This window comes from Centroberyx gerrardi, chromosome 21 (assembly GCF_048128805.1).
Source record: "Centroberyx gerrardi isolate f3 chromosome 21, fCenGer3.hap1.cur.20231027, whole genome shotgun sequence".
Classification (NCBI taxonomy): Eukaryota; Metazoa; Chordata; class Actinopteri; order Beryciformes; family Berycidae; genus Centroberyx; species Centroberyx gerrardi.
In genome coordinates, this window is record NC_136017.1 from 4,180,690 (window position 1) to 4,207,594 (window position 26,905).

The following is a 26,905-nucleotide window of genomic DNA, read 5'->3' on the forward strand; positions in this document are numbered from 1 at the left end:
TCAATTCCTACATCTTCAACATTACTAGCAAGCAATAATAAGTAGTAACCCAATAGTTTCCAAACTCCTCAAAGAGTTTGGTAAGTTTCTGTATGCAGCGGTGGGAAAAGTCCTTAAATCCGTTACTTAAGTAAAAGTAGAAATACCATAATGGAGAAATACTCAAAAGTAAAAGCCCTGCATTCAGAATTTTACTTAAGTAAAAGTATAAAAGTATTAGCCGCAAAATGTACATAAATATCAAAAGTAAAAGTGCTCATTCTGTCAGATAAATGTAGTGGAGGAAAAGTAGAAAGTCTCACAAAATGGAAATACTCCAGTAAAGTGCCAGTACCTCAAAACTGTACTTAAGTACAGTAGTTGAGTAAATGTACTCAGTTACTTTCCACCTCTGTCTGTATGGAACAGCAGCAGCCAGCAGGTGGCTCTTCTCTATATAAAACGTTTCCTCTCCCTCCTCCCTGGAGGCAGACTGCAGCTCTAATGGGTCCACCACTGATTCAGACAAAGCTGCTATTGTGTTTTTGTTTTCAGAAGACACTGGATCCAGAGACATTATAATGTGGAGGCTGCTCCAATCATATCTGAGCAGCAGCCAAATCACGCAGTGCCAGCAGCAGCTCAGGAGGAGTCTGACAGAGGAGGATGCTTTCCTCAGTTTCTCATGGGGTTTTGGTAAAGGCTGTGCTTTACTTATATGGATAACATTATATATAGACCACTCACACACATGCAGCAGGGTGTGGAGCTGGTAGGGGTTCAGTGTCTTGCTCATGGACACTTCAGCAGGGCAGATGCCTGCTAAAATGGGGGATCGCATCCAGGCTTTCTGTTTAAAGGACGGTCTTCCAACTCACCCTGCTGCCCAACTTTATATGAAGAGGAAGAGCTTCTACTGTGGATTCCTCTTATTCGCCCAAATGTAATCCGGGTGTCAGTATGAACACTTCTCCTCCCACAGGAAGTGTTGAATCCAAACTGTCTCCTAACCAGCAGCAGAGAAATCTGGACTCACCAGCGTTAGATCTTCGGTTTCTTAAAGCATCACAGAGCGGCTGCTTGGTAAATCAACACCAACACCTTACAGGATTTCTGGGTATTGAAGTTCAAATTTTTCAAACAGTTACCTCTCACTGCCAGCATGCGAAGTCGCCTGCTGCTTTAATCAGAAACAAAGCAGTAAAAAAGAAGAAAACTCTCGGATAACGACTGACAAAGCTTTAACATTTAAAACGAGGCATTTTGGCAACAACGGCCTTTGTCAAGAACAGATGAATTTTTTTGCTCTGATTGCGACAGATTTCAAAAACAGCCAGGACAGCAAGGAAAGAAGGGTTGAAAGAAGGAAGGAAGGAAGGAAGAAAGAAAGAAAGAAGGTAAAGAGGAAGGGAGGGAGGAAGGAAGAAATGAAGAAAGAAAGAAAGAAAAGAAGGTAAAGAGGAAGGGAGAAGAAAAGAAGGAAGGAAGGAAGGAGGGAAGGAAGGGAAGAAGGAAAGAAGGTAAAGAGGAAGGGAGGGAAGGAAGGAGAGAGGAAGGAAGCAAGGAAGGAAGAAAGAAAGAAAGAAAGAAGGTAAAGAGGAAGGGAGGAAGCAAGAAAGAAAGAAAGAAAGAAAGAAAGAAAGAAAAGAAGGAAGGAAGGAGGGAAGGAGGAAAGAAGGTAAAGAGGAAGGGAGGGAGGGAGGGAGGAAGGAGGGAAGGAAGGAAGAAAGAAAGAAAGAAAGAAAGAAAAGAAGGTAAAGAGGAAGGGAGAAGAAAAGAAGGAAGGAAGGAAGGAGGGAAGGAAGGGAAGAAGGAAAGAAGGTAAAGAGGAAGGGAGGGAAGGAAGGAGAGAGGAAGGAAGCAAGGAAGGAAGAAAGAAAGAAAGAAAGAAGGTAAAGAGGAAGGGAGGAAGCAAGAAAGAAAGAAAGAAAGAAAGAAAGAAAGAAAAGAAGGAAGGAAGGAGGGAAGGAGGAAAGAAGGTAAAGAGGAAGGGAGGGAGGGAGGGAGGAAGGAGGGAAGGAAGGAAGAAAGAAAGAAAGAAAGAAAGAAAGAAAGAAAGAAAGAAAAGAAGGAAGGAAGGAGGGAAGGAAGGGAAGAAGGAAAGAAGGTAAAGAGGGAGGGAGGAAGGAGGGAAGGAAGGAAGGAAGGAAGGGAGGGAGGGAGGAAGGAAGGAAGGAAGGGAGGGAGGAAGGAAGGAAGGAAGGAAGCAAGGAAGGAAGGAATGAAGGAAGCTACCTAGCTGCTACTGGTCCTTCCAGTCCAACCTGTATAATAGAAAGTCGGCTACTAAAAGGCCTGAAGGCTTCCATGATTATTACGCAATCCCTCTAATAAATGATAAGAGCTGGACTGAGATCAGGTTTCCTCTTATCAGGTGAAGCCGGCGTTTTGTTTAGTCACACGGTCTGGGATCTGGATCTGGATCTGGATCTGGGCAGAGAGGCAGGCCTCAGCAAACCAGCAGCTTCAGTCCTGTGTGGTTTCATGGATTTGCTGGTGGGAGACTCTGCTAATTAAATGATTAATTAGAGTATTGATGAGAAAACTCGCCCCTGCATCCTGACAATGTGTCTTTGAACTCCTACCTTCTTATTTACTGTGAGTTCTTCTGGGTAATACTGTCAGCTACACACCTAAAATGTTAAGTTTAAGAGTAAATATACATTCACTTCTGTAGAGTATGTTACTGGTGTATCTAGAGAGCCATCATGCTGACTGAAAAGCATTTGTATCCCCATTCAGACTTTTCTATTTTGACTTTCTTTTAATAAATACAATTGTTTGCTTGGTCTCTTTTTACGAGGTTGTTTGGTGTGTTTGATCACACTCAGTTTAATGTTTAATGCCAGGGTGTAAATGATTGACAGGTCTCACCATGACAAAGTAAGGTTAGAGTGCCATCTAGTGGTGAAAGAGGATATGACAACTGGACTCATGAAGTTAAATATTCCATATATTCCATAATGAGTTCTATGCTTTATGGAAGCGATGGCTTAGTGACAGGTGTGTGTTGATTTTGGAATCAAAATGTTCATCTTATCTATATCCATCTTATGTGTTTACTAATTAATACAATTCCAAAAACGTTCAATGTGTGCAGCTCACAAAAAGGTTGATTTTTGACTCCCGTATCAACCAGTAACTCCAATTTTAGTGTTTTTTTTCCCCTTTTTGCTTGAACTGAAAATTTGTTCATTGACCTGCTTCACTGTGTGCAGTTATAGCCCCACAAAGCCTCTTCATTACCACTGTATAATCTCAAAAATATAATCTTGTAATCCAATACTTTATTATACTGTCAATCAATATATCTAAAAAAAAAAAAAGATGATCCAGTCTGTAAGTGTTACCATTTTACCAACCTGGGACTTAAGTTAACCTCTATCCTTTAATAAGTGCCATCATTTATTTTTATTTAATTATATCAGTCATTTTCCCCCCCACATTTTCCCCCCTAATGGTGTACATCTCAGTTTGGAAGGAAACTTTAATTTCTCATAACATTTGACCTGCATGTAGGATTTCTCCCTTGTTATCATTGTCAGTGCTTTTGCATCAGTTGGCCTCTTTTGGATTGATATTCTTTTTGTCATATTATATAACGGTGTCAAAAAATGAGTTATACCATTGGTTATCAAGAGGGCACGTCCTATCATAGGGGTTACACTGAATTAGACACACAATACCTCCAGAAAGTTTAATAGTGAATTCTGGCATCCCTGAATACTAGACTTACACTTCACTGACAGCACATCTACACTTAGGTTTAATAAGGAACGACTGGTTATGTCAACCGTTTCCAAGTAAGTCCAACAAAGATGTCTGTTATGTAATGTAACCCACATACAGTAAACCCACATCAGGAAAAATAAAGAAGCGGTAATCAATGTCTTTTCTTTTATTATCAAATGTATATGACGTCCTCTGTGAGTCAAGCACAACAGAAACATGCACTGTGACTTGCTTGAATAGTACACATAGTAACACAAAGAGCCTATTTAAATCCGACTCCATAAATATGCATACGATGGAATGAATTTGTATAGGATGATTATGTAGGTGAATTAAATAATAAGATTCCCTCATGAATTTGATTATAAATATAGTGGCGTTTGTGTGGTAGGTAAAGAACGAAAGCATTCATACAAAAAAAAAAAAAGAGTGTCTTGAGATGTAATTACATATCAGGAGGAATGTGTGATCGTATTCAAACCTTATGGGTAAAGAAGGTGGGAGGAGAGGGAAGGGAAGGGAAGGGGTCCATGCTGAAAACGGATGCGTTCACGGTACCGCACGGTGCTTTGGATAAAACTGTCCACCGAATGGAAAATGTTGATAAATTCCCAAACTGCATCGCCGACCTCCTAGCCGTAGATTTGAAGGGTTTCATTCCAAAAACGCTCGGGTTCTTCCTAAAACGGGACAATATTGCAAAAACCTTTGTCCAACTAAAGACCGTGACGCCTCTTTCCCGTCATCCTGGACTGAATTATTTGTCAAGGATTCCTATAAAGTACCGCTCAAATTTTACAACACTTTTATAGAGTTTGACTGAAACCATAAAAAGTGGCTAAACGGACATGACAGCTAAGGCACAAAATCTCAGGACAGGGACTCTACGGTATAAAATAAAATCATATCATCAGATCATCAACCTCCAAAAAAAATGACGGTGGCTGAAACACCAGAGAAACAAACCAGCTACAGTTACAGTTAATAGTGTTCGGCTAATGAAGTTTCCCACCTTGGTGACGTAAAAAAGCTCAGATTCACGCCTTCTCTCTTCATGTAGGAGAGAAAATTATGTCAAACTGCCAAAAAAAAAAGCCCAAATCTTGCAAGTTTGTGTTTCTCCGCACACCGGGAACCTTACATCCCTCCTACAAAACAACTTCAAATCTTTTCTGAATTCTTAAGAGTCAACTCCTTACTTCTGCAGACGTCCAACCCACCAAGCAGGACGTTCAATTTCAACTTCCCAAACTAGTTAACTCTTTATTCCTTTACTTTTAACACGCAACAAGACGCTGTGCTCGCTGCGGCCTCTAGTTTAAAAAGATGAAATAAGTCCCAACATCGATGGATTGGATGTATACAGAGATGCAAAGTGGATGCAAATAATTCTGAAAAAGTCTGAAGTTATGTAGTATAAAGTATGTTTGTCTGCAAGGGAGCAAAGAAGCACTGAATGGACTCATTTTGGGAGCGTTGTCTCTGTATAAAGAAAGAGAGACGAGTGAATCGGGGGAAAGATCAAGGTTACATGACAACTTTTAAATTTACATGTTCCATTCCTGTGGATTCCAGCGTGTCAGAGCCAATTCGCTGCTCTTAATCAGATCCAGTCATGTGATTTGGTTGAAGCAGTGAGGCTCAAGTCAGAAGGCAGTGTACAGCTGCATGGTATTAACAAAACAAAATGATACTGCGATTCTTAGGGTGAATATTGTATATGAATTCTGATACATTGGGACACCGCATTTTTAATCAATTTGGATCTTGTGCATTTGGGGGGAAAAAAGCACTTTCAGGGTGAAAAACTAAATGTGAATCTTTGGTTTGAATGGAGTTTAAAGATTTTCTCTGACTTCCAATGTGATTTTTTTTAGACGGCACTTTGGGCACAACATCAAAACATTAAGGCTTAGGTGGCTCTCTGAAACACTTTTCCCTTTTTCCCCCACTCCAACTCCTGCAGTTTGGAAATCGCAGCAGTAAATATTGCAATTTCGATAGTTTGCAGACGAACTGTGCGGCCCGACCCCGGCCGGCTCGGTTCGTCTGTCGGAGGCCTGGTTCTGGTTTTGGCATCTCGTCTCCTCGGCTGTGGCTTCCAGGTTAAAGTATGCAGCAGCGCTGCTTCTTCTTCTTCCCGCTCGGCCCGTTTTTGTCCTTGCTCTCTGACATTTTCTTCTTCCGGACTTCCCGCATGAGGTCGAAGAAAACCTGAGAGACGGAGGGAGAGGTGAGAGCAAACATTAAGTGGTGGACAGACGTTTGGTGAACATTTTGTTGCTCATAAGGCATCATAAGACATCATCAGCTGTGATTATGGGAACAGTGGTGATGCAGCTAGGTATGAGTGCTAAGTTGCCTAGTGCAGCTTTAAGTATTCATAACCACAGTAAAAAAAAACGTGCATTATGGCTTTTATACAACAACTACCAACGCATTTGTCCTGTGTGAGACGTTTTCTCCATAGTAGCATAGATACACAAGAGAAAAAAACAGGAGAAAAGAAGAAACATCGCTACTAGCTCGTTCCCACAACAGTTGGCATAGCAACCGAGAAAGCTCAGCTAGTCGTGCATTATGGGTACTGACGTGTGTCTTTGACCGATCACACTGCTTGGCTAAAACTAACAATCAGAGAATCACATCACATGCTATAAGGGGCGTGGGGAAATTGCATCACTAATGCACAAATGGCAGAGAGGCGAAATAAACATTGGTATTTGTTTATATATAAAGCCCTTGTTGGAAAGCTGCCACCTTACATTTCAATGATGCTGGATTGGAACTTTGGACCCTATCAAACTCGCTCAAATGACTTGCTTATGCTGAAGGTCCCCCGAGCACGGTCTAAATTTGGAAAGTCAGCCTTTTATTTTAGTGCCCCTAATTCTTGGGATGATCTTCAACACACGCTAAAAATCAATACTCTACTAACCTATGGACAATTTAAAACCATGATCACAAACCTCCCTGCCGCAATATGCAACTGTTTTAATTGATTTTCTTTATTCTCATCTATGTCTTGTCCTATTTATTTTTAACTTTCATCTTGTCTGTAACTCGACATCATTGTAAATGAGGGCAACCTCAATGGTTCTTCGAGTTTAAATAAAGGTTTGAATGAATGAAAATAATACACAGTTCTAGTCATTATATAAATTATATTCATCATTTATTAATACGTTTTAATGCAAGAAATAGAATCTAGGTTTATAATACCATTCTCATGCCTAAGTATGTGCTTCAAGTAAAGATGTCTGTGCTGCACAATAGATCGCTTATCTCCTGACAGAAAAAAACCACAAGGAAATAAACTATTTTTCTGTAATTTGCTTGTCGTTGCAGTCGTGGATTTGTGGTTAAGAAACCTGTCATCCTACATCAAAACACACACACACACACACACACACACACACACACACAAAACTGTGTGAAGAAATAGCTTGTTAAAAACCGTATCGATGAATTTAACACACATCTATTGAACCAGGCCTGGGTATAAATCCTCACTTTCTCCCACACGGTTTTGCGCTTAGTGCCTCCAAATACAGTCAGAGTAACGGGGTGCGGCACCTTGTCGACGTTGGCCCGTGTCTTGGCGGAGGTCTCCACGTACTGCACCCCCCACTCCCCCGCCCGGCCCGCCGCCTCGTCAGCAGAAACCTGCCGCCGCTCCTCCAGGTCCGACTTGTTCCCCACCAGCAGCAGAGGGATCCCGTCCTCCTCCTTCACCCGCAGGATCTGCTCCCTGACACACACACACACACACACACACACACACACACACCAAACATGTCAGATCATTTCACAATAAAACACTGATTCCGGTTTCTTATTTTAAAGGGGCGATAGGTATGATTTTTACTATTCCATGGCACAAATGACCATAATGCATCTGCAGGGGTTGATAAGGTTGTTGATAAATACTAATGACTCAGCGATTACTTGGCCAGCTGCTGAGATTTGAAGCCTTTCCAGCCTGAACTCTGTGTTGGAACAAAAACTGAATTTATTTCTGGAGGGTTTGTGGGCCAAAATTAATGAAACATCTGAGACGGGACTCGGGAGGTGCCGGTGACACACTCGCTCTCACCCACCTCCCTTTCCTCTGACTCCAAGCCAGGTTTCTACTCCATCAGGTTAATTAGCTCAAGTGGTATTCACATCCTGCATAATGGTAAACACAGACTGTGAGAGGTCTGACTTCAAGATGGAAATTTAGCCTTCAAATCTGGTTCACAATAGATAAATATCATCGTTTATGATGATAACAAGCTAATTTTATTTAAAACCTCCGACAAAATGAGGTACGAAACATTTTAAAGGAACATTTTAAGGAATATTATTTGTTTGACGTCACTCATTACTATGCAGATCAATGCAATGAACATCAATTTGATTATTTAACATGTGATTTTACACACATCAGCCATATTGTGATATATATCGATATTGAAAAACATCCTTATGATTATCGTGATATTGATTTAAACCATATCGGCCAGCTGAAAAGTTGACATTTTATTGAAATAGGCGCTGCTTGGTGGATTGAATGTATGCAGAAATGTAGAGTGGACCCTAACACTTCAGAACCAGTGTTGTCATGTTATTTAAGTTATTGAAAATTTAAGCTTTCGAATAGATTTAAGATAGATTTAAGTTATCGAATAGATCGTTCTGTTATAGTTATGTTTGTTTTCCAGTCAGCTGCAGGTAAGATTTTAGGAGTGTGGAGATATTAAAACATTAAAACACTGAAACATAGTAAACATTGAACTGGCAAATTTCGGCATGCAGTCTGAGGTGACTCAAACTCTCCCATTCAAAGTCAGAATGCGATACCGGGGCTTATGGGTGCGGATCAGACCTGAACTCGGAGGTGGCGGTGAAGGACTCGTGCTCCGTGATGGAGAAGACCAGCAGGAAGCCCTCTCCGCTGCGGAAGTAGTTGTCTCTGATGGCGGCGTAGTCCTCCTGGCCCGCCGTGTCCAGGATGTCGATCTGCACCTCCTCCCCGTCCAGCACCACCTTCTTCCTGTAGCTGTCCGCCTTGGTGGGCTCGTAGTCCTCCACGAACTGGGGGGCAAAGGTGAGGGCGACGCTCATTACCACGGGATTTTGATTATCGGATTCTGTGAGATCAAATCGCTTTATATCCACACTTGGCGGTTCTGTGTCTGCTGTAGCTGTATTTATTCAAGTCTGTGTCTGCATTTGTTTTTCCTGCTCTTCCTTTCCATCTCTTTACATTGCTTGTATGCACTTTGTGGCTGGATTGCGTCCAGGCTAAGTAGAATCTGATCGCAATGCAAGACTGAACAGTCATTTAACAGTCATCACAACAGGGAAAAAAAAGGACTAACATGAGGAGTTCATTTCAGTCACGAAAATGTGACTCTGACACAGCCCATAATTACAACCAATAGGAAATAATGAGAAAAAACATGGAGTAAATTAAAATTCTTAAATTGTCAACATTATAAGCAACTATACTTTTCCTCCACTACAATCTGCCTACAATACAGATAGTCATGGAAGTCTGGAGAAACTTGTGTCTAACAATAAAAAATATTCTCAGATTTGGGTCAGAGAGAAAAAATCTAATCAAATGGGGGTCCGTCAAGTCAAGTCAAGTCAAGTTTATTTATATAGCACATTTCATACGACAGGCGTAGACTCAATGTGCTTCAAAATAAAAAGCAAAAAATAGACAAAGATCATACATGACAAAAACATATAAGATAGGAAAATATAAGATAAGAAGGTATTACATATATAAAAACATTAAAAAAAAAAGATAATATATAAGATAAGAAGGTATTACAATAAAAGGGAATAAGAAGGTATTATTATTATTAAAAAGGGAATAGTAATAATACTGATTCTAAAATAAAAGTTTTCCCATTAACCACACACTTTAAACCTAACTAAAAGCTTGCGAAAAGAGATATGTTTTTAGTCTGCTTTTAAAAGAAGACACCGTGGCCCTAATGTGGACTAAATTAGGGGTCCATGATATGAAAAAGGTTGAGAATCACTGCTTTACGGAACAAAACAGGAAGAGGTTTTGTTCTTCCAGAGCAAACGGAGCTAAAGCTGAAAGAGTTTCTGGCAGCAGATGGTGGAAGGAGGGAAAGGAAGATGGAGAAATCACTTCCAACATGTTGATCCTCCTCAGGGAGGGGGAGGGGGGGGGCAGGAAGCAATGGGGCTTGTGGGAAATATAGTCTTAATGTGGAGAAACACTAGAACTAACAATACTAATGGTGTGAGATAGAGCAGACCAGTCGTCTCCAACATGGTCTCATTTGTTTTACGATGATTGTACCAAGGTATCACAGTTAATCTGACAATGGTATATTGATGTTTAAGGGCGCTGAGTGTCTGGCAGCGTCCCGGCGCGGCTCACCTCGTCGTACATGAACTGCAGGGTGAGGGCGGACTTGCCCACGCCGCCGCTGCCCACCATGATCACCTTGTGCAGAACCAGGGAGGTCTGGTTCTTGTTCTTGCCGGAGGCCATGGCTCTGGTCTGCCTCAGTCCACAGGCTCACGGCTTTCACTGACAACTTTAAACCCTTCAGAGAGGAGCGGAGACAGGCACAGGAAGAGCGTCACACACACACACACACACACACACACACACAAGCATAAGGTACAGGCACAAACATACACAGTGACATGAAGAAAGTAAAGGAAGCACATCATGCATCCATAAACGAACACCATGCACAGTCTCAGTCGTACACACACAGACACACACACATGCACGCACACACACACACACACACAGACATAAGACATACACAGACACATAGACACAGGTCAGTGAAACTAGTAACATCCACATTAATAAAACATGTTGGCTAATTTCCCCCCCCCAAAAAAACAAACAATGGAAAAATATATATATTTTTTTAAATGACTGTCATAGTTGTGTCAAGTTTATAAAAAATACATTTAGAATAAAAAATATTCATTAAAATTATTTCTATAGCACTTGAAGTTACAAAGTTCTGTGAAATAAAAGGAACAAAAAAAAAAACATATTACCAAAGGACCATGTATGTATGATATAAGACCATTAACAAGGCAGCATTATGTTCAGTCATGTAGGGAAATTAGCAGCTTTTCAACAGTCAGACCCAACGCCTTCTGATAAAGAGCCACTGTAAATATGCTGCAGGGTGGCAGTTGGAAAAATCCACTTGTCAGTGACCTTTAAGGCTTGGCCTCACTGCGGGCTGCTGCCACTGTGCCTCCAAGGGCAGGGCTATGAGGGCGGCACAGTAGCAAGGCCAACAGGTCAGGTTTATACTGTAAGCTAAATGTATAATGGCAATGCCTGCTATTCCTAGACACGGTGAATTATGCAGGGAGTCTTATGCAGGGAAACCTCCATTTTAACACGAAATAAGGACTAAGTCAGAAGTAAGCCTGCCTTTGCCAAAAGAGGAACCATAAATCATCATGTCAACATGACACTTTCAGCTTCCTCTATGTTTTAATCAGCTGACAGGCAGAAACTAGCTACTGCATAAAAACACAAAACATCCACTTCTTCCTGGTTCCGCCTCCACCCAGGAAACTTCTGATTGGATGAAGACAAATGCGGGACACTCGTCGCCGCTCGCAATTGGCTGCGGGAAGTGTCAATCAACCGTCTACGCTGCGAAATGATAACTTCACGGTGAAATAGCTTGAGATAGCGTTACAAACGGCTAGTCGGTTACACTTGCTCCCAAGGGAATTCAATAAATACGCTAGAAAATGCTTCACAGCTCCCTTTAGTCTGCACGAAGGAAACTTTTAGCTGGTTAACCGTCGCTCGACAACAAACAGAAAGTCTAATATCTCACCTGGTAGCGTCTTTTCTGTCTTCAACTGACGAATCCGCCGTACAACGATATACATCCAACTTTTACAACTTACCAGGATTTTCGCCCCACCTTACTCACTCCGACTGGACCAAAGAGTGTGTACATTTAGAAGAGGAATCACTCCATATTTGAAAAAGGCACACTTCCTGTCTGTAAAACCGCCGACTTCTCCCACAGGCAGAGACGTTGGCATAGTCGTTACCATAGCGACCGATCTGTAACTGACGTGAAATGAGAGCGTTTTTCGCAAACTCAACTCCTTAAAAAAACGTAAATTTTAGCTAGAGAGCTAACAATACTTTGGGTTTGTGTGTAGTTTCATTCAAATAAATGTGAGATGTTTCTGACGGAAGGTATCAGCAACAAAAGGCTGCCCCGTGCTAGTTTTCCAGACCAGGAAACAGCGGCGGAGTGATCCCTCTCTCCTTTTTTCTCCTCTCAGGACCGGAGCAGATAACATTGACAGGATATGATGTCACGGAATTCCTTCTGCTTTAAAGTTACACACATTCCGGCCACAGCCTCAGTTTTTGTTTAATATATTTGTATATTTTTTATGTTTACTGGGTTATCAAACGTCACAAAATTTCACAGATTTTATTTTATTTTATTTTGTTTCGGGTGAGGGGATTATCGCAATGAAACCTGATTTTGTGGTGGGTTGTCTGAAAAAAAAAAAAAAAAAAAAATTGCAATATTGTTTGGAATGTTATCTGATTTTTTCAGTACCTTAATTTGCAGAAAATGGTGAAAGATTCATAGGTTTACTACCACACATTACAAAACACACACACGCACACACACACACACACACACACACACACACACACATACATATGTAAACGACTGATGGCTGCATGCATCTCTTTCTATCTCTCGCTGTCTCTCTCTCTCTCACACACACACATGGACACAGACACACAACATGTTGACGTTTGTCTCCATGATATATGATGTGGTCATTTGTTATGTCATTTTAATTTTAAACCCATCTGCAAAGCACACATAATAAAGATTTAAACTGAACCAAACTGAAGAAAAACGAATCTGTTAAAACCACACACACACACACACACACACACACACACACACACACACACACACACAAATGCACTTTCATTAAACCACCAACTCTATTCTTTCAACACTTCCACCAGCTTTGATGCCTTCACCCCAAATGACTGAGCTGACAGGATTTGACCTTTGACCCCGTGCAGGGTGACCACAGTAAACACTGCAGCATGTGGTTATGGGAGAAAAATATGAACCTCAGAAACATGAATAAAACATGAAGAAGCAGCATCTGTTCTTACTGTTGGTTTGTTTCTCAGTTGTCTTCAAAAACCACAAGATGCAACTTCAGATATAAACCAAACTCACAAAGAAACTGATGAATGAAAGAACAAAAATAAATAAATAAAACAACTGAAACTAACCCTAACCCTAATTTTAGTGACAAACATGCAAGATCACTGCAAACATTTAAAAAGTAGGCAGATCTTACAAATAGAGAGGTAATAGACTACATCTCATATAACATCATCTACAGATTTTCTATAAATTTGGGGCAAAATTTACAGGCAATTGGCAATGAGTTTGAGCAACTGGGCAATGGGCAAAGAGGGCAATGGAAACTAACAAATTTGACAGTTGGAGAGAAAATGGATGAAAAAAACTGCTGCGTCACTGTCATCTTGGCCTCCTCTTTTCTACTGAAAGTATAATAATCAAATAATTTTATCAAAGTTATCCATTGCAATTTCATAAAATGTAGTATAGGCTTATGTATGGCTCTGTTTTGTTAAAAAAGAATGATTATTCTACTGGCATCCAACAGCTAGCTAGCTTGCTACATTAAATCACTAATTGAATCACTATCAGCATTATTTGCTCTCTGATCAAGTTTGGCTAGATTTCAAACTGATACATTGTTTCCAGTGAGATCATTTTTTGCCCCAAATTTTGCCCCAAATTTCCCCTAAAATGTGTCTGTGTATCATCACCTTCAGACTCCACTGGTCCAATTTTGACAACCAACAGCTTGCTAGATTAAATGTTATAAAAAATAATCACAGTTATTATTTTCTAGTGGACTTTACTATTTAGTAGCAGTTGGACCATTTTCACCTGACTAATTTTCTTGTCTCTGATTGGCTGATGTTGAGTTTTCAGTGAGAAAATATTTCCCCAAATTTGCCCTAAAAACTCTGCCTGTGTATCACCTTCTTTTCAGTCCAGGCTGCCCTTGAGCAAGGCACTCCAGAGCCACCAGCAGCGGACTGAGGCCGTCCTGCTCAGCTCCCATGTGGGAGTGTGTGTGTGTGGAGACACAGGGCAGTGAAACCTGCCCTGTGTCAATAAAGGTTTTTCAAAGCCCAGTTGGAGCTGTGGTACCTGGCCTGCAGTTCCAGCAGCTGGAACAAAGATGGCGGTGTTTCATCAGTTTGGAGAAGAATCAGACAGAGTGAAGATCACACACACACACACACACACACACACACACACACACACACACACACACACACACACACACACAAACAGGACGGAAGCAGCACCTGTTTTACATCACTGCCAGACTTAACCCGGTTTACACACCTTTTCATTTAGCAGAATAGAGTTTATCCTCCTTTTCAGACTGATGTTTCATATGATAGTAAGTAGATGCAAGTTGAATGAAGACCTACAGGCTGCAGTGGGTTTAGAGAGAGACTGTGTCGCGGCCACCTGATTTGATTTTTGGTTTTCACTAACAAATCGCACAGGTGCGGATGTCCTGCCATGTCCATTCAAATAGAAGACACACTCATCACACAGAAGCTGTTGCGGATAAAATTCAATTTGACTAGAAAGGCTTAGGTTCTTTGAAAATATTTGAACATCTTTTTGTGGCTGTAACTAGCTGAATACTGCAGCAATTGTGATGAATAATCATTAAGCAACATGAACGAACCTTATAGTGTGTCTGTGATACTCAGTAGTGAGTTTATACTGAGCTTATAATACTTTATGGTGTCTTTATCTCCTATGGTATCACTATAATATTCCTATAATATTCCTATAGTGATTTATAGTGAGTCTCTGATGCTCAATAGTCAGTTTTTAGTGTCTTTATCCTGCTTTATTATTATCCTATGATATCACTGTAATATTATAATATTCCTGTAGAGACTTAAAATATTGCTTGGATATTTGTATAGTATCCCTTTAAAATCTATTATAAGATTACTATAGCGCTTTCTCGTGAGTTTATGAGGGAATAGGGAAATCCGCGTGTTTTCCTCGAGTTTTCTGTCTAAATGGGACTCTACTGACATGTCCGCAGTTTACTGTCTCACTTCTGGACTCTCGTTTCCTCACTTGACTCTTCCTCCACAGCATGAGAAAATAAATAGAAATGCAAAGCAGACCTCTCTGCTTTGCATTTCTATTTATTTTCCATGTAGGCTACTGCTGGTTGACCATATCGTTTTTAAACCTCAGACGGGCGAGGCCTTACGGGAACAGAGCTATAGGAGTTCTATAATAAGAGTTAGAGAGGGTACGATACAGATATATGTAAGTCCGTATAGGAACATTTTAGGGATACCATAACAGATAAAAACACAATAAAGTATACTAATGTCACTATAAACACACTATTGAGCATCACAGACACACTATAAGTCACTATAGGAATATTACAGTGAGATAAAATACTATAAATACTATACATTACCATAAAGTCACTATAAATTCAATATTGAGCATAATACACATACTACAAGTTCCCTTAAAGGAATATTATAGAGATACCATAGGAGATGAAAAGTGCATAAAATGCAATAAGATCACTATAGACTTGCTATTGAGCACCACAAACACACTATAAGTCCCTATTGGAAGATTAGCTACATGAATATTATAGAGATACCATAGGAGATAAAAAGTCCATAAAATACAGCAAGGTCATTCTAAACTCACTATTGAGTGTCACAGACACTACAACTCCCTGTAGGAATATTATAGTGATTTTTCCCCAGGGAGTATTTTAACCCCCACCCACCCGACCCCACCCTCTCTCTCCCCAGCCGCTCTCTCGTTGGTGGCTCGTCCCACGTGGTTTCTATTCCCATGTATAAAAAGTTTTCGGTGTGTGGCGGATCCCGACGCCAGAATGGAAACGCTCCGTCCGCTTGGCACACCTCTTTGCGCATCGGCACTCCGGCGCGCTCACACCACACTGGGAGTCCCATCCAAGAGAGAGCACGTCTGAAAAAAACAAACAAAAAAATAAATAAGAAAATCAGGGGAGAGAGGAGAAGGATTATTGTGTGAGGAGAAAATGATGGATTGAATTTAAAAAAAAAATGACAAAGTGGGATTTGGATTTGCTGCAGTTTCCTAGAGCTTCCAGTCGGTTTGTGGAATACCTGGACTTCTGCTCACTGATGGGAAATTTCCAGCTGGGCTGATGCGGATCAATGAAACCATGACATGTTTTCGTCTCCCGCTGACTGAGACACTGACAGAGGTGATGCTTTTTGTGTGAGACTCCTTCCAACTCTGACGCAGAGAGCCAATTCTGACGAAGCGGCTCTATAGTACTATAGGACTTGTGCGCCTCAAGTCATCCATCCGCCTGACAGGCCACTGGGAGCGACCAAAGACATACATGTAGTGATGAAATAAGACGATTTCCCGCGAGTGAATGGAGCTAAACTGCACCGACTGCATCCACACGCCTCACATCTGAGCGGAGCCGTTACGCATGGAGAGAACTTGGGACTGAGAGGATTTTTTTGCATTGGTTCAAACTTTACTGTGCGACTGTAACTCTCCAGCAACCTGATAGCAAGTTATTTTACACTTCCTCAAACAGAAAATGAGTAGCTGTCTTTTCCAAGCGGCATTACTCGTGGCTTGCGTCCTCTCCATCCGCTGCACCGCTGCGCCCGGGAGCGAGACGCACACGGTGTCCCGGGATACCTGCGCGTCCTGCGGCGTCGCTCAGCCGGAGGACCCCGACTCGGGCCGGCTGAACGTGGACTTCCTGGAGGCCGTGAAGAGGCACATCCTGAGCAGGTTGCAGATGCGGGAGAGGCCCAACATCACGCACCCGGTGCCGAAGGCGGCCATGGTGACGGCGCTCCGCAAGCTGCACGCCGGCAAAGTGCGCGAGGACGGGAGGGTTGAAATCCCCAACCTGGACGGACACCCGATGAGCAACGAGGTCCTGGAGGAGACCTCGGAGATCATCAGCTTTGCAGAGACAGGTACAGAGATGCTGTGCGTAACGGGACGAGATTGTAAAAATGCTGCAAAATATGACCAGCTTCCTTATATTCAGGTTTAAAATCTGTTTTTTTTTCTGAAGAAGAGTGAAATAATCTGCCAGTGGGAATTAGTCCACTTGTTTCCAATGCAGTTTTACTTATTTCAGGAATTTTCAAGAAACAAGTGTGGCACAAAACAGAATAAACCACTAGTGTGAAGATAATGTTACTTAATTGAAGCTCTTTCTTTTATGGAAAATAACATTTTAAGACTCAATACAATATTATACAGATTCAGTTCAGATGGCTATAAGATGGTTATGCTGCCTTAGGCTTATTGAAAGCTTCTGCAACAAGCCAGAGCATCCTTCAGTGAGAGAAATGCTCTTTCGCTCCCTCAGATATAAAACTCATTTTGTTCTAATACCTCCGTGTCTTTGCTCTTGAAGGATCAGACAGAGAGCAGAGTTAGCATTCAGCAGGATGTGACATTGGTGATACTTTTCAACAAAAACATGTTCATAACTGTGCTATTGTGTGTTCATCAAGTTTCCTCCAAAAAGAAATAATTTCCTTATGTTTATCATGCAGTATCTCTAAAATATCAAGGCTCCAGACTGTAAAAAATGGCAATTTGTCAGTGAGACACTTCAGCCACCTGCTCTCTGTTAGAAGCTGCCATAGCTTGTTTTATTTTTGTGCTATTGATCATTTTGTAAGAGTAGGTGTTGCTTTTTCCACATAGATATGTCATTTTGGAATGAAACTTGTAATCTGCTGAGTTTCTCAGTGGATGATGAGGCAAGAACCACTGAGGGCTCGACACACTGTGGAGGAATCACTTGAGGAGTGTGTTAAAAAGGGCAGGGCACCTGCTGTGAGAATGAAATCCAACATCTATAATGACGTTTTGTGTGTTTAGCTGATGCTGGTAATCAGAGTGAGTGCAGAGAGTGAGCAGGTAGGAGTGAACAGGACACACACACTGCTGCTGCAGGAATCAAACCTGTGACCTTCCAGTTATGGTACAGTGTCAGCAGTAGAATCTTTATATACCACAGTTTATATACCGCAGAATAAGATGCAACCCAGAAAACATTTTGACATTGAATAGATGTTGATACGACGGCGTGCACCAACCTGGAAAACCCACCAAAACACATAAATATCATTGTGATATCAGTTCAAAACAGTTTCCAAAGCTGTTTTAATATGAATTTTTTAACGTGGCATCATATCATATTGTAAAAAATTCTGCGCTCGTTTGGGTTAAGGTTGAACCTGCACATCAAGTCAAGCTATAAGGTGTTGAACTTGACGACCCATCAGATGCCTCCTGGGTTGTCGTCATGTTGCCTCCTCCTGTCAGGCAAACTGCTCCAGGATTACTAAGTGTTGATTTTGTCAACTCCAAATAATTGACTCCAATTACTTATTGAGAAGTGTTGATTGGAGAGTTGTTTGTCTTCTAATAGATCTGTATAAAACTATCTGTAAGTGTTAAATTAACTCTGACGGGTGTGGACTGATAGAAACACTGGGATACTGTTGATTTTTACACTCTCAGAGTTAAATTAACCCCATCAGATGCTTACAGGGAATTTACATCCATAGGGCGAGCACTTCAGTTCAGTCAGGAAGACCTTTGTTGTTTCCACAAATCTCCTCATTTCCAAGCTGGAAGGAGGTTTTATTTTCACTCCTGTCTGTCTTTCTGTTTGTTTGTTAGCAAGATTTCTCCAAAAGTTACAAACAGATTTGGCTGAAATCTGGTGGACAGATCGCTCTCGGTCCAAGAATCAGTTGTTTCGATTTTTGTGGTGATCTGCATCAGCCATTTTTGTAGCCCTAACTATTATTATGCTGCGTTCATGCGGCTGGTGGGAAAACCCGACGTCCGGGACTTCCGAACCGTTGCATTCAGGTGCCGTTTTGCCCGAAAATCAAACCTGGAACTCAAACGATAAACAAACACGAACCGTTTCGGAGGCTGCAGCTTCGCTCGGTCCGCGCTCCGCTGCCGGCCTTCTAGTTTTGGAGGTTCCTAATGAGTTGCCGGCCTTGCACCTCGGCGGCCCGGCTGCCAGTTGGCTGCATTACGGGGTGAGCGGCTGCCAGCGGGACATGGCATGGCGACAAGCTCGGAGAACAATTTACTGAAAGGCGGGCTGCAAATGATCGACGACGCCACCTGCTTCGCCCACGTGCGTCCGCCCGCTCGCCCAAACATCTGCTTCACCACCAACAGAGTGGGACCTCTCTCTCACATCGCCCGCTCGGAGCTCGTCCCCGTCGCTCCCAATGTGTGTGTGTGTGTGTGAGTGTGTGTGTGTAAGTGTGTTTACATCCATCTTATTATGTGTCTGTGTCCGTTATCCCTGTTTTCCTGACTGTATGTGTGTTTCTGTGTGTGCGTCATCCTTGTTTTCCTGACTGTGTGTGTGTGTGTGTGTCTTGGTGTGTTTCTGTATGTGTGTGTGTGTGTCGTGGTGTTTGTGTTTGGTTGTGTGTATGTGTGTGTGTGTCATGGTGTCTGTGTGTCATGTGTTTATTTCCATCCTATTGTGTGTATATACTGTACGTATATGTGTGTTATCTCTATTTTCCTGACTCTGTGTGTGTCTTGGTGTTTCTGTGTGGTTGTGTACGTGTGTGTGTTGTGGTGTTTGTGTGTGTGTGTCATGGTGTGTGTGTGTGTTTATTTCCATGCTATTATGTGTGTATATGTGTGTTATCTGTGTTTTCTTGACTGTGTGTATCTTAGTTTTTCAGTGTGTGTGTGTGTGTGTGTATCTAGGTGTTTCTGTGTGTGTGTGTGTGTGTGTGATGGTCCTTCTCTGTGTGTGTGTGTGTGTGTGTGTGTGTCCTGGTGTTTCTATGTGCCTGTTTATATCTGAATACCTCCCTGTCATTGTGTGTTCATGCTTCTACGTGCTTATGTCTATGCATGCGTGCGTGTGTGTGTGTGTGTGTGTGTGTGTGTGTGTGTGTGTGGCACATGACGGGGTTGTGTTGAATCAGTCCCCTCAGTATAAGGTCAGAGCTTTTGTGTCAGCCTCCATGCGGCCTGAATGCAGATTGAAAGGCCCATTAGGATTCCGAGTGTGTGTGCGATCCGTCTACAGGCTCTATATGGAAACGGGGGCTTGACAGTGTGACTCCACTTGTTGGCTTTGACGCCGAAGATATAAAATGTCAGAGGATTCAGGGAACGAGGCGTCATCTCTTCTCATCTCTCTCTCTCTTTGTCTCTCTGTCATTTGTTTATCTCGTTCTGCCTGTTTCTCCCCAACAAACACTTTGCTTCCTGCACCGACATTGAAAAACCCGCCGAAATAAAGCGCCAAACGTCGTCAATAGTCCTACCTGCATCGTTTAATGAAATCAGCATCTAAATATCTTTCTGATATCACTTCAAAACAGTTTCCAAAGCTGTTTTACTATGAATTAATGGTGCCAACGCAAGAAAAATGGCTTTTAGTGGGACCGAATGGCTGTCAAAAAATGTCAAATCTGCATAAATGTTCTCTTTAAGTGGAAAGACTGCAACTCCCAAGAATGGATATCAACCACAATCTTCTTTTTTTAATGCATGATGCTTACTTTATTAAAAAGCTCACACATTTTGACATTTTTAACTGTTTTAATACAGATTTTTACTGTGCTGTGATGTCAACCTGTAATGTAATCCTAAGGGGTTCGGACTCGGCCACGACCCGCACGTCGCCGTCCGTCAAATGCATGCTGGGACGTCTTCATGTTGCTCGTTCACTTGTAAATGTCTTTCTGGAAGGAGAGACTTGAAGTTTGTTGACGTTGTAGATCAGCCCGACGACACTCATCCGTCAGCACAGTCGACTGCACATCTTTTCTGCATCGTGTCGTCTCTGAGTTTATCTTGTCCTGGAGTTCATCTTATAGGAAAAACCGCCCATCTCCTCATTCTCATCTCAGACAATGAGGCTGGTCATCTGTGACAAATGAATTCCCCTTGCGAACCGTCAATTAACTATCCTCCTCTTCAGAGTCATTGTACAGCGGCCACTCCCTCAGCAGCCCCCTACATCAAAGTCACCACATTCATTTGTATTTACATTTTAAGCATTTTAGCTGCCATTTTTATCCCCAGGGTATCACCCACTCCTTCAGCAGTACCTATATCACAGACATTTACATGCACATCCAGAGCAGCTCAGACTAAGTGAGCAGGTAGTGGTTCAGCAGTTCGACAGGATACAAGCCTGTTGATGGACGCACAACACCGGCAGCATCTACATTAAAGTCGCCCGCAGACAAACGCAACATTCATTTTGATTCTGTAGCCACTTATCACCGTTCTTGACTTTTGGCTGCCAACCTGACAGCTGCTCTGTATGTACAAGCCCATTGTGTGGCAGTGTGTGGTCTAACATCTAAGCTGTTGAGTAACAACACAGAGATTACCTGCCTTGTGATGGGTGAGGTAATGCAAGTGGAGGCTCGCTGGAAGGCGCTGGGCGACGACGGCCAGCCCCGCCCAGGTTGGCTGCCTCTCACTTGTGATTTGATTTATTTGACAAACTTTAAGTGGCCTAATAATCTGTGACATTTTCATATGAATAGATTTTAGTTTTGCTACTCTCTATCTCCGATTACTGTAACTCAGCGGTGATCCAGCCTTCATGAAATCTTTTCCATTGTCTGTTCTAAAAACAGCCGGTGTCTGGTAGCTCTTTCCTGGGAAAAATGATGCGTTTTACATTTCCGGTTTGTTTGTAATAAACAGAAGAAGAAGAACTGGGTAGTTAGCATGAGCAGCGATAGCCACCATGGCTGAACAGACAAAGAAAAGAGAAACTCAAACTGCAGCAACAGAAAACCCAAGCTCCGCCCCCACACTGTTTGATTGACAGGAGATCTCTGGGAAGTACAGAGCAGAAACACCACAGTGATGAGCGCTTAGCAACAAAGATGGAGACAGAAAAAAAAACAAAAAAAACAAGAATCTTGCGGATTACCACTTGTTGAGCATGACTAAAATCATCAAGGGTGCAAAATCTCAAGTTCATCTGCTGGACTGGACCTTGCATTATATTCCATGTTCTTTCCAACACACTCACCTCCTCCACTCCTATTCCCATCCTTTACGAACAGCTGAGTAACTGTCAGCCTCAATTTCTGTGGGCTGGCGTCGCTCGGAGTTCAGGAGGTTCAGACCTGATGTATGGCTCTAATCTGCTTCAGCTGACAGCTGTCAATCAGCTTCTCCATGTGGCTGACCTGCTCCGCGGCAGCGATGACGCATATCTGTCGCGGCGGTGGTTAACGGTCACAAAAGCAGGAGCGGTGAACTTCACGATCCCTCATGGAGACACATGACATAATTAAAATGAAACCAGGATGAAGATGCACTACAAAAGGACTCAATCTAGGTTGGACACACCCCCAAAGAAAGTTTATTGGATTTTAAAGGTTATTTGACCCATAAAAGTTGGCTGGACATGTAGTTACTGTGGATAAAAGCGTCAGCTAAATACCTAAAATGTAAAATGTAAAATGTAATGCATTAAGAAAAGCACTGCATATAGTTCTAGTCCTCTCAAAGTCCAAGTCCTGATTCACTGTGGCCAACACCATCCACAATCCAGGAGTACATTCTCTCTCTCTCTCTCTCTCTCTCTGGATATTTACATGTCTCCGTTCGAGTTCAAAACTTTATCATTCCTAATGGGAAAACTGGCTTGCAGTGAGACATACAACGCAAAACACAAACCCAATAAATAACGAGATGAAATGCAGAAACATACAGGACAGACTAGACACAACAACGTTCTCTTTTCGCTTTAGTTCATGCCAACTTTTAGTATTCATTCATTTTTATTATTTAAGACAGTGGGAAAGTAGCATGGGAACAGGGGGGGAAAACCCTCATTAACTTATCTCTGACACTCAGAACCAAGTCTTTCTTTTTAAACAGGACTTAGGGCTCAATGTTTTTGATAAATGTTTGTATTGAGATTAAGCTCTTGGTTAACTCATTTTGTATGTAAATACATTAAAAGTTGTATTCCAAAAGGAGATAAATAATATTAATAATCATAAATAATCGTAGTTTTTATAGGATAGTAGGTAACTAAAGTCATCGGTTGACAAATGACTTACTTACAGACTGGATCGTCTTTATTTTAAAGACATTAAACGATATTGAATGAACTTAAGATACTGTTTTTTTTCAATTCAATCTCCTTCCAACCTTTTAAATGGTGCCACAAATGAGCTGATATTCTGACCGTGGCAGAGTGCTATAGGAACAGGAGAGGTTTATAAGGCTGTGAGTGGGAACGGCTAATGTCATGTAAATGTTTTTCTTGCTTCATCATTCCTCCAGTGTGTTGCCGCTTCGCCCCGCGCCTCCTGGCCCTACGACGCTCTCTCCCTTTTACATCGCAGCGCTCATTGTGTGGACAGTTAGGCTCCGTAAGCTCTCATTTTCAGGCAGCATTCACCGCAAAGCCTTTGAACCTTTGTGCGCCGCTCTCCTAAGCGCCCCTTCTCATATCTGGGCCGACTTGGAGGCCAAGTGGCCCTGCGCCCAACGCCTTCCTGTCACAGTCCGCAGGATCCGTGCCACCCTGAACCGAGGGGAGGCCGGGGCCTGTTGTCTCGCTTTAAGCTGTTCCCAAGTTCACACCCCCTTCTCCTCCAGTGCGCAATCTGCTTTGCGACCGTCTGCTCCCAAAATGTCCCACATGAGAAAGAGATGACAGCCATGGCTGACCAGGACCTCCCCACACCATAGTAACTGTCCACCTCGATTTAGAGCCATTCGCTTGAAAAGTCCCCGATTCTCACAGCCGTTCTTAAAAAAAAAACCCAGTGCCCACCCATGCACAAAGCTGGTATCTTAATTGGAAATTTCCCTGACTGGAGTGTTGGGAATGTGAATTCATTAGTTTTTGGCATACTGTAGTTCTTGGCAGTTTTTTGTATCATGAATTCATGGCTAATAATTTCTTTTGCTGTCTCTTTGTTCCTCAGATGACCTGGTGACGTCCAAGTCAAGCCTGTTCTTCCTGATCTCCAACGAGGGGAACCAGAACATGTACGTGACGCAGGCCATGCTCTGGCTCTACTTCAAGCTGCTGCCCGCTCCTCTGGAGGTGCGTCCGCGGCGGAAGGTGACGGTGAAGGTGTACTACCAGGAGCCCGGCCTGGGCAGCAAGTGGAACCTGGTGGAGAAGCGGGTGGAGCTGAAGCGCAGCGGCTGGCACACCTTCGCGCTGACCGACGCCGTCCGGTTGGTGTTCGAGAAGGGCGACCGGCGCCAGAACCTGGACGTGCGCTGCGAGGGCTGCGAGGCGGAGGGCGTCGTGCCCGTGCTGCTCAACCACAACGACGAGTCCCGCCGGCCCTTCCTGGTGGTGCAGGCGCGGCAGGCCGACAACAAGCACCGCATCCGCAAGCGGGGGCTGGAGTGCGACGGCAGCAGCAGCCTGTGCTGCCGCCAGCAGTTCTACATAGACTTCCGGCTCATCGGCTGGAACGACTGGATCATCGCGCCGTCGGGCTACTTTGGGAACTACTGCGAGGGGAACTGCCCGGCCTACATGGCGGGCGTGCCCGGTTCGGCCTCGTCCTTCCACACGGCCGTGGTGAACCAGTACCGCATGAGAGGGATGAGCCCGGGCTCCATGAACTCCTGCTGCATTCCCACCAAGCTCAGCACCATGTCCATGCTCTACTTCGACGACGAGTACAACATCGTCAAGCGGGACGTTCCCAACATGATCGTGGAGGAGTGTGGCTGTGCTTGAGTATGGTTTATTTTTTGGTTTATTTAAAGTGGAACTTAAGAACTTCTGTAAACAGATTCACAATATTACAACAAGAAATAATTATAGAAACAAAGTGATATTTATGGACTATCAAGAAAACATACGCACACACAACCTCATCCACACATATCTACACACGCTCATGTATGCCTGCACAAACACTTGTATATATATTTATGTTTGTTGATATCCTATTTTGTTAATATTCTATGGTGGAAGACTTTAGTGTTTCTGCCGATGTACGACTCCCCTTATGTAAAGACAAGCTGTTGCTCTCACTTTCAAAGGGACATGAAGAGTTCTCTTCCAAAACACTAAATATCCACTTTGGAAAACAATCATTATCTGAGGTTCATCATTCAATATCTATAAAATAGTGAGGGTCTGGTTTGTGAAAGTGTTACCATTTTATCAACCAAGGACTTAAGTAACCTACTAGCCTTTACAAAGTACCGTAGTTTGATTGAATTTTGTGCTATCAGTCACTTTGTAAGAGTAGGTGTCACTTTTTAAAAAGTGGATATCTCATTTTGGAGTGAAACTCTTCATGTGTAAAACATGGGCCCAACCTCTAACAAGAAAACAGAGAATCTAGTCCAGAGGAGGAGGAGGGAGCGTGATGTGAATGATGAAAGAGCCTCGCTGGGTGGGAGGTTGGGGTGGGGATGGGGTGATTCCACTATGCCTCTTTCAAGGAACTGTGTCTGCAAACACTTGGGAAAAGCACTGAAACTTTTTCACACCAATCAAACGTCACCAACGTACAGCACTTCCAGCCAGGAGTCTCCACGGCAACGCGTCGCCGCATTTACACCCCGTCTTAGAGAAACTGTGTTCCACGATAAAACTGGCTTCAAGAAAACCAACGTTCGGACGCATTCCGGAAATGGACTTCATGATCGAAACAGCACAACAGATAGAGACATTTCAACAAGTTTTTCACACTGATGCTGTCAGCAAACCAGAAAATAATCCCCCTGATGACTAAAAGGTAGACTTGTCAATGTGAGGTGTCACATCTGAAATTCAAAGAGTCTTCTTCCTTGTGTGTCCACGATGAATCTCTCTTTACAGCCATTAGCCATCAGTGACAAATGAATTCCCTTGGAAATGGTCAATGAAGTATCTTCTTCTTCAGTAGTGTTCCCCAACACATTGTACAACATCTTCTTCCAGACCAGTCATTTACATTTCAGGCATTTAGATGATGCTTTTATCCAGAACCCCCAGTCCTGTGGACAGGTTCGCGCTTGGGTAACGGGTTTAGGAATGCCTATAAATGCTCCTTAACACCTGTAGACAGTCCTTCAGAAACATATTGATGATCATTTCTTTTAATTAGAGTTACTACTTACAGTTGTGGCCATTGTGGAAGTGACCATTCATGCATTCATCCTGCATCTATCCCACATTTAGCACTGCAGGCAAATCTTTTTGTAATGTCGTACAGTAGAGCAGATACTGGACAGGACAGAAATGGGGCATGTGGCTGTTGAGGATCAAACCTGTGACCTTCTGGTTACATAACAGTCTCTGTAATCATTACTCCACCCTGCCTCCCATTACCAGATGAAGATGTTACAATGAATTTCAGGAACAGCCTCACATTCATCAGTCTACCTTTACTTGTTCAGATATTGCAAACAAACTTTCCTTCTTCCCTTGTTGCTTCACAGCATCACCTTAAAGGAGAAGGTACGATCTCTTCCAATTGTTCAAATAAAAAATATTTAACTCATTTCAGTCAGCAAAAGTGAAAAGTTGCCATATTGCTCCGTTTAGTGATGGTGCAGCTTAGCACTTCCCAATGCACACTTTGATAGCACTTGCAGATTGAAATGCCTTTAATGAGCCCTATGTGGCGCACCATTGCCCACAGTCCTTTTAAAAGAATAAGTGCCGCATGAGCTATGCAATGTATAGTATTTACCCATATACCAGACAAGCTGATCTTTAGCTCTAGTGACAAACTATCACCAATACTTGAAATGTAATTGTAGCAGGCAGCGGCGGGGTTTGGGTGTCGGTCGGGAGGCGGAGAGAGGCGAGGAGTGTCGTGATGAGGCGACGAGCGGCGTCTTGTCTCTGTTGGCTCTCCCATATGTTTCCCCTGGTTTCTAGTAGGTGCTGACGCCGGATTACTGGAACCAAAACCCATCAAGTGCCGTTTAAGTGACTTTGAACCAAAAGGAACGCATAAATATTGATTTTGGACGGACCTTTCTGTGTATATCAGAGTCAAAAT

General features: G+C 42.7%; 2 protein-coding genes across 2 annotated transcripts; one reads left to right on the forward strand and one right to left on the reverse strand.

The window, feature by feature from the left end:
- Nucleotides 1-3,862: 3,862 nt before the first annotated feature.
- Nucleotides 3,863-11,680, reverse strand: LOC139918861 (ras-related protein ralB-B-like). The gene is made up of 5 exons (XM_071908391.2): nucleotides 11,574-11,680; nucleotides 10,124-10,292; nucleotides 8,582-8,790; nucleotides 7,288-7,462; nucleotides 3,863-5,925 (listed from the first exon to the last, which is right to left on the reverse strand). Exons 2-5 carry the CDS (start codon nucleotides 10,235-10,237, stop codon nucleotides 5,818-5,820), a joined length of 606 nt encoding a protein of 201 aa, XP_071764492.1. The 5' UTR covers nucleotides 10,238-10,292; nucleotides 11,574-11,680; the 3' UTR covers nucleotides 3,863-5,817.
- A 4,132-nt stretch (nucleotides 11,681-15,812) lies between these two features.
- LOC139918866 (inhibin beta B chain) lies at nucleotides 15,813-25,266 on the forward strand. Its single transcript, XM_071908398.2, has 2 exons — nucleotides 15,813-16,846; nucleotides 23,864-25,266. Exons 1-2 carry the CDS (start codon nucleotides 16,456-16,458, stop codon nucleotides 24,637-24,639), a joined length of 1,167 nt encoding a protein of 388 aa, XP_071764499.2. The 5' UTR covers nucleotides 15,813-16,455; the 3' UTR covers nucleotides 24,640-25,266.
- Nucleotides 25,267-26,905: the final 1,639 nt, after the last annotated feature.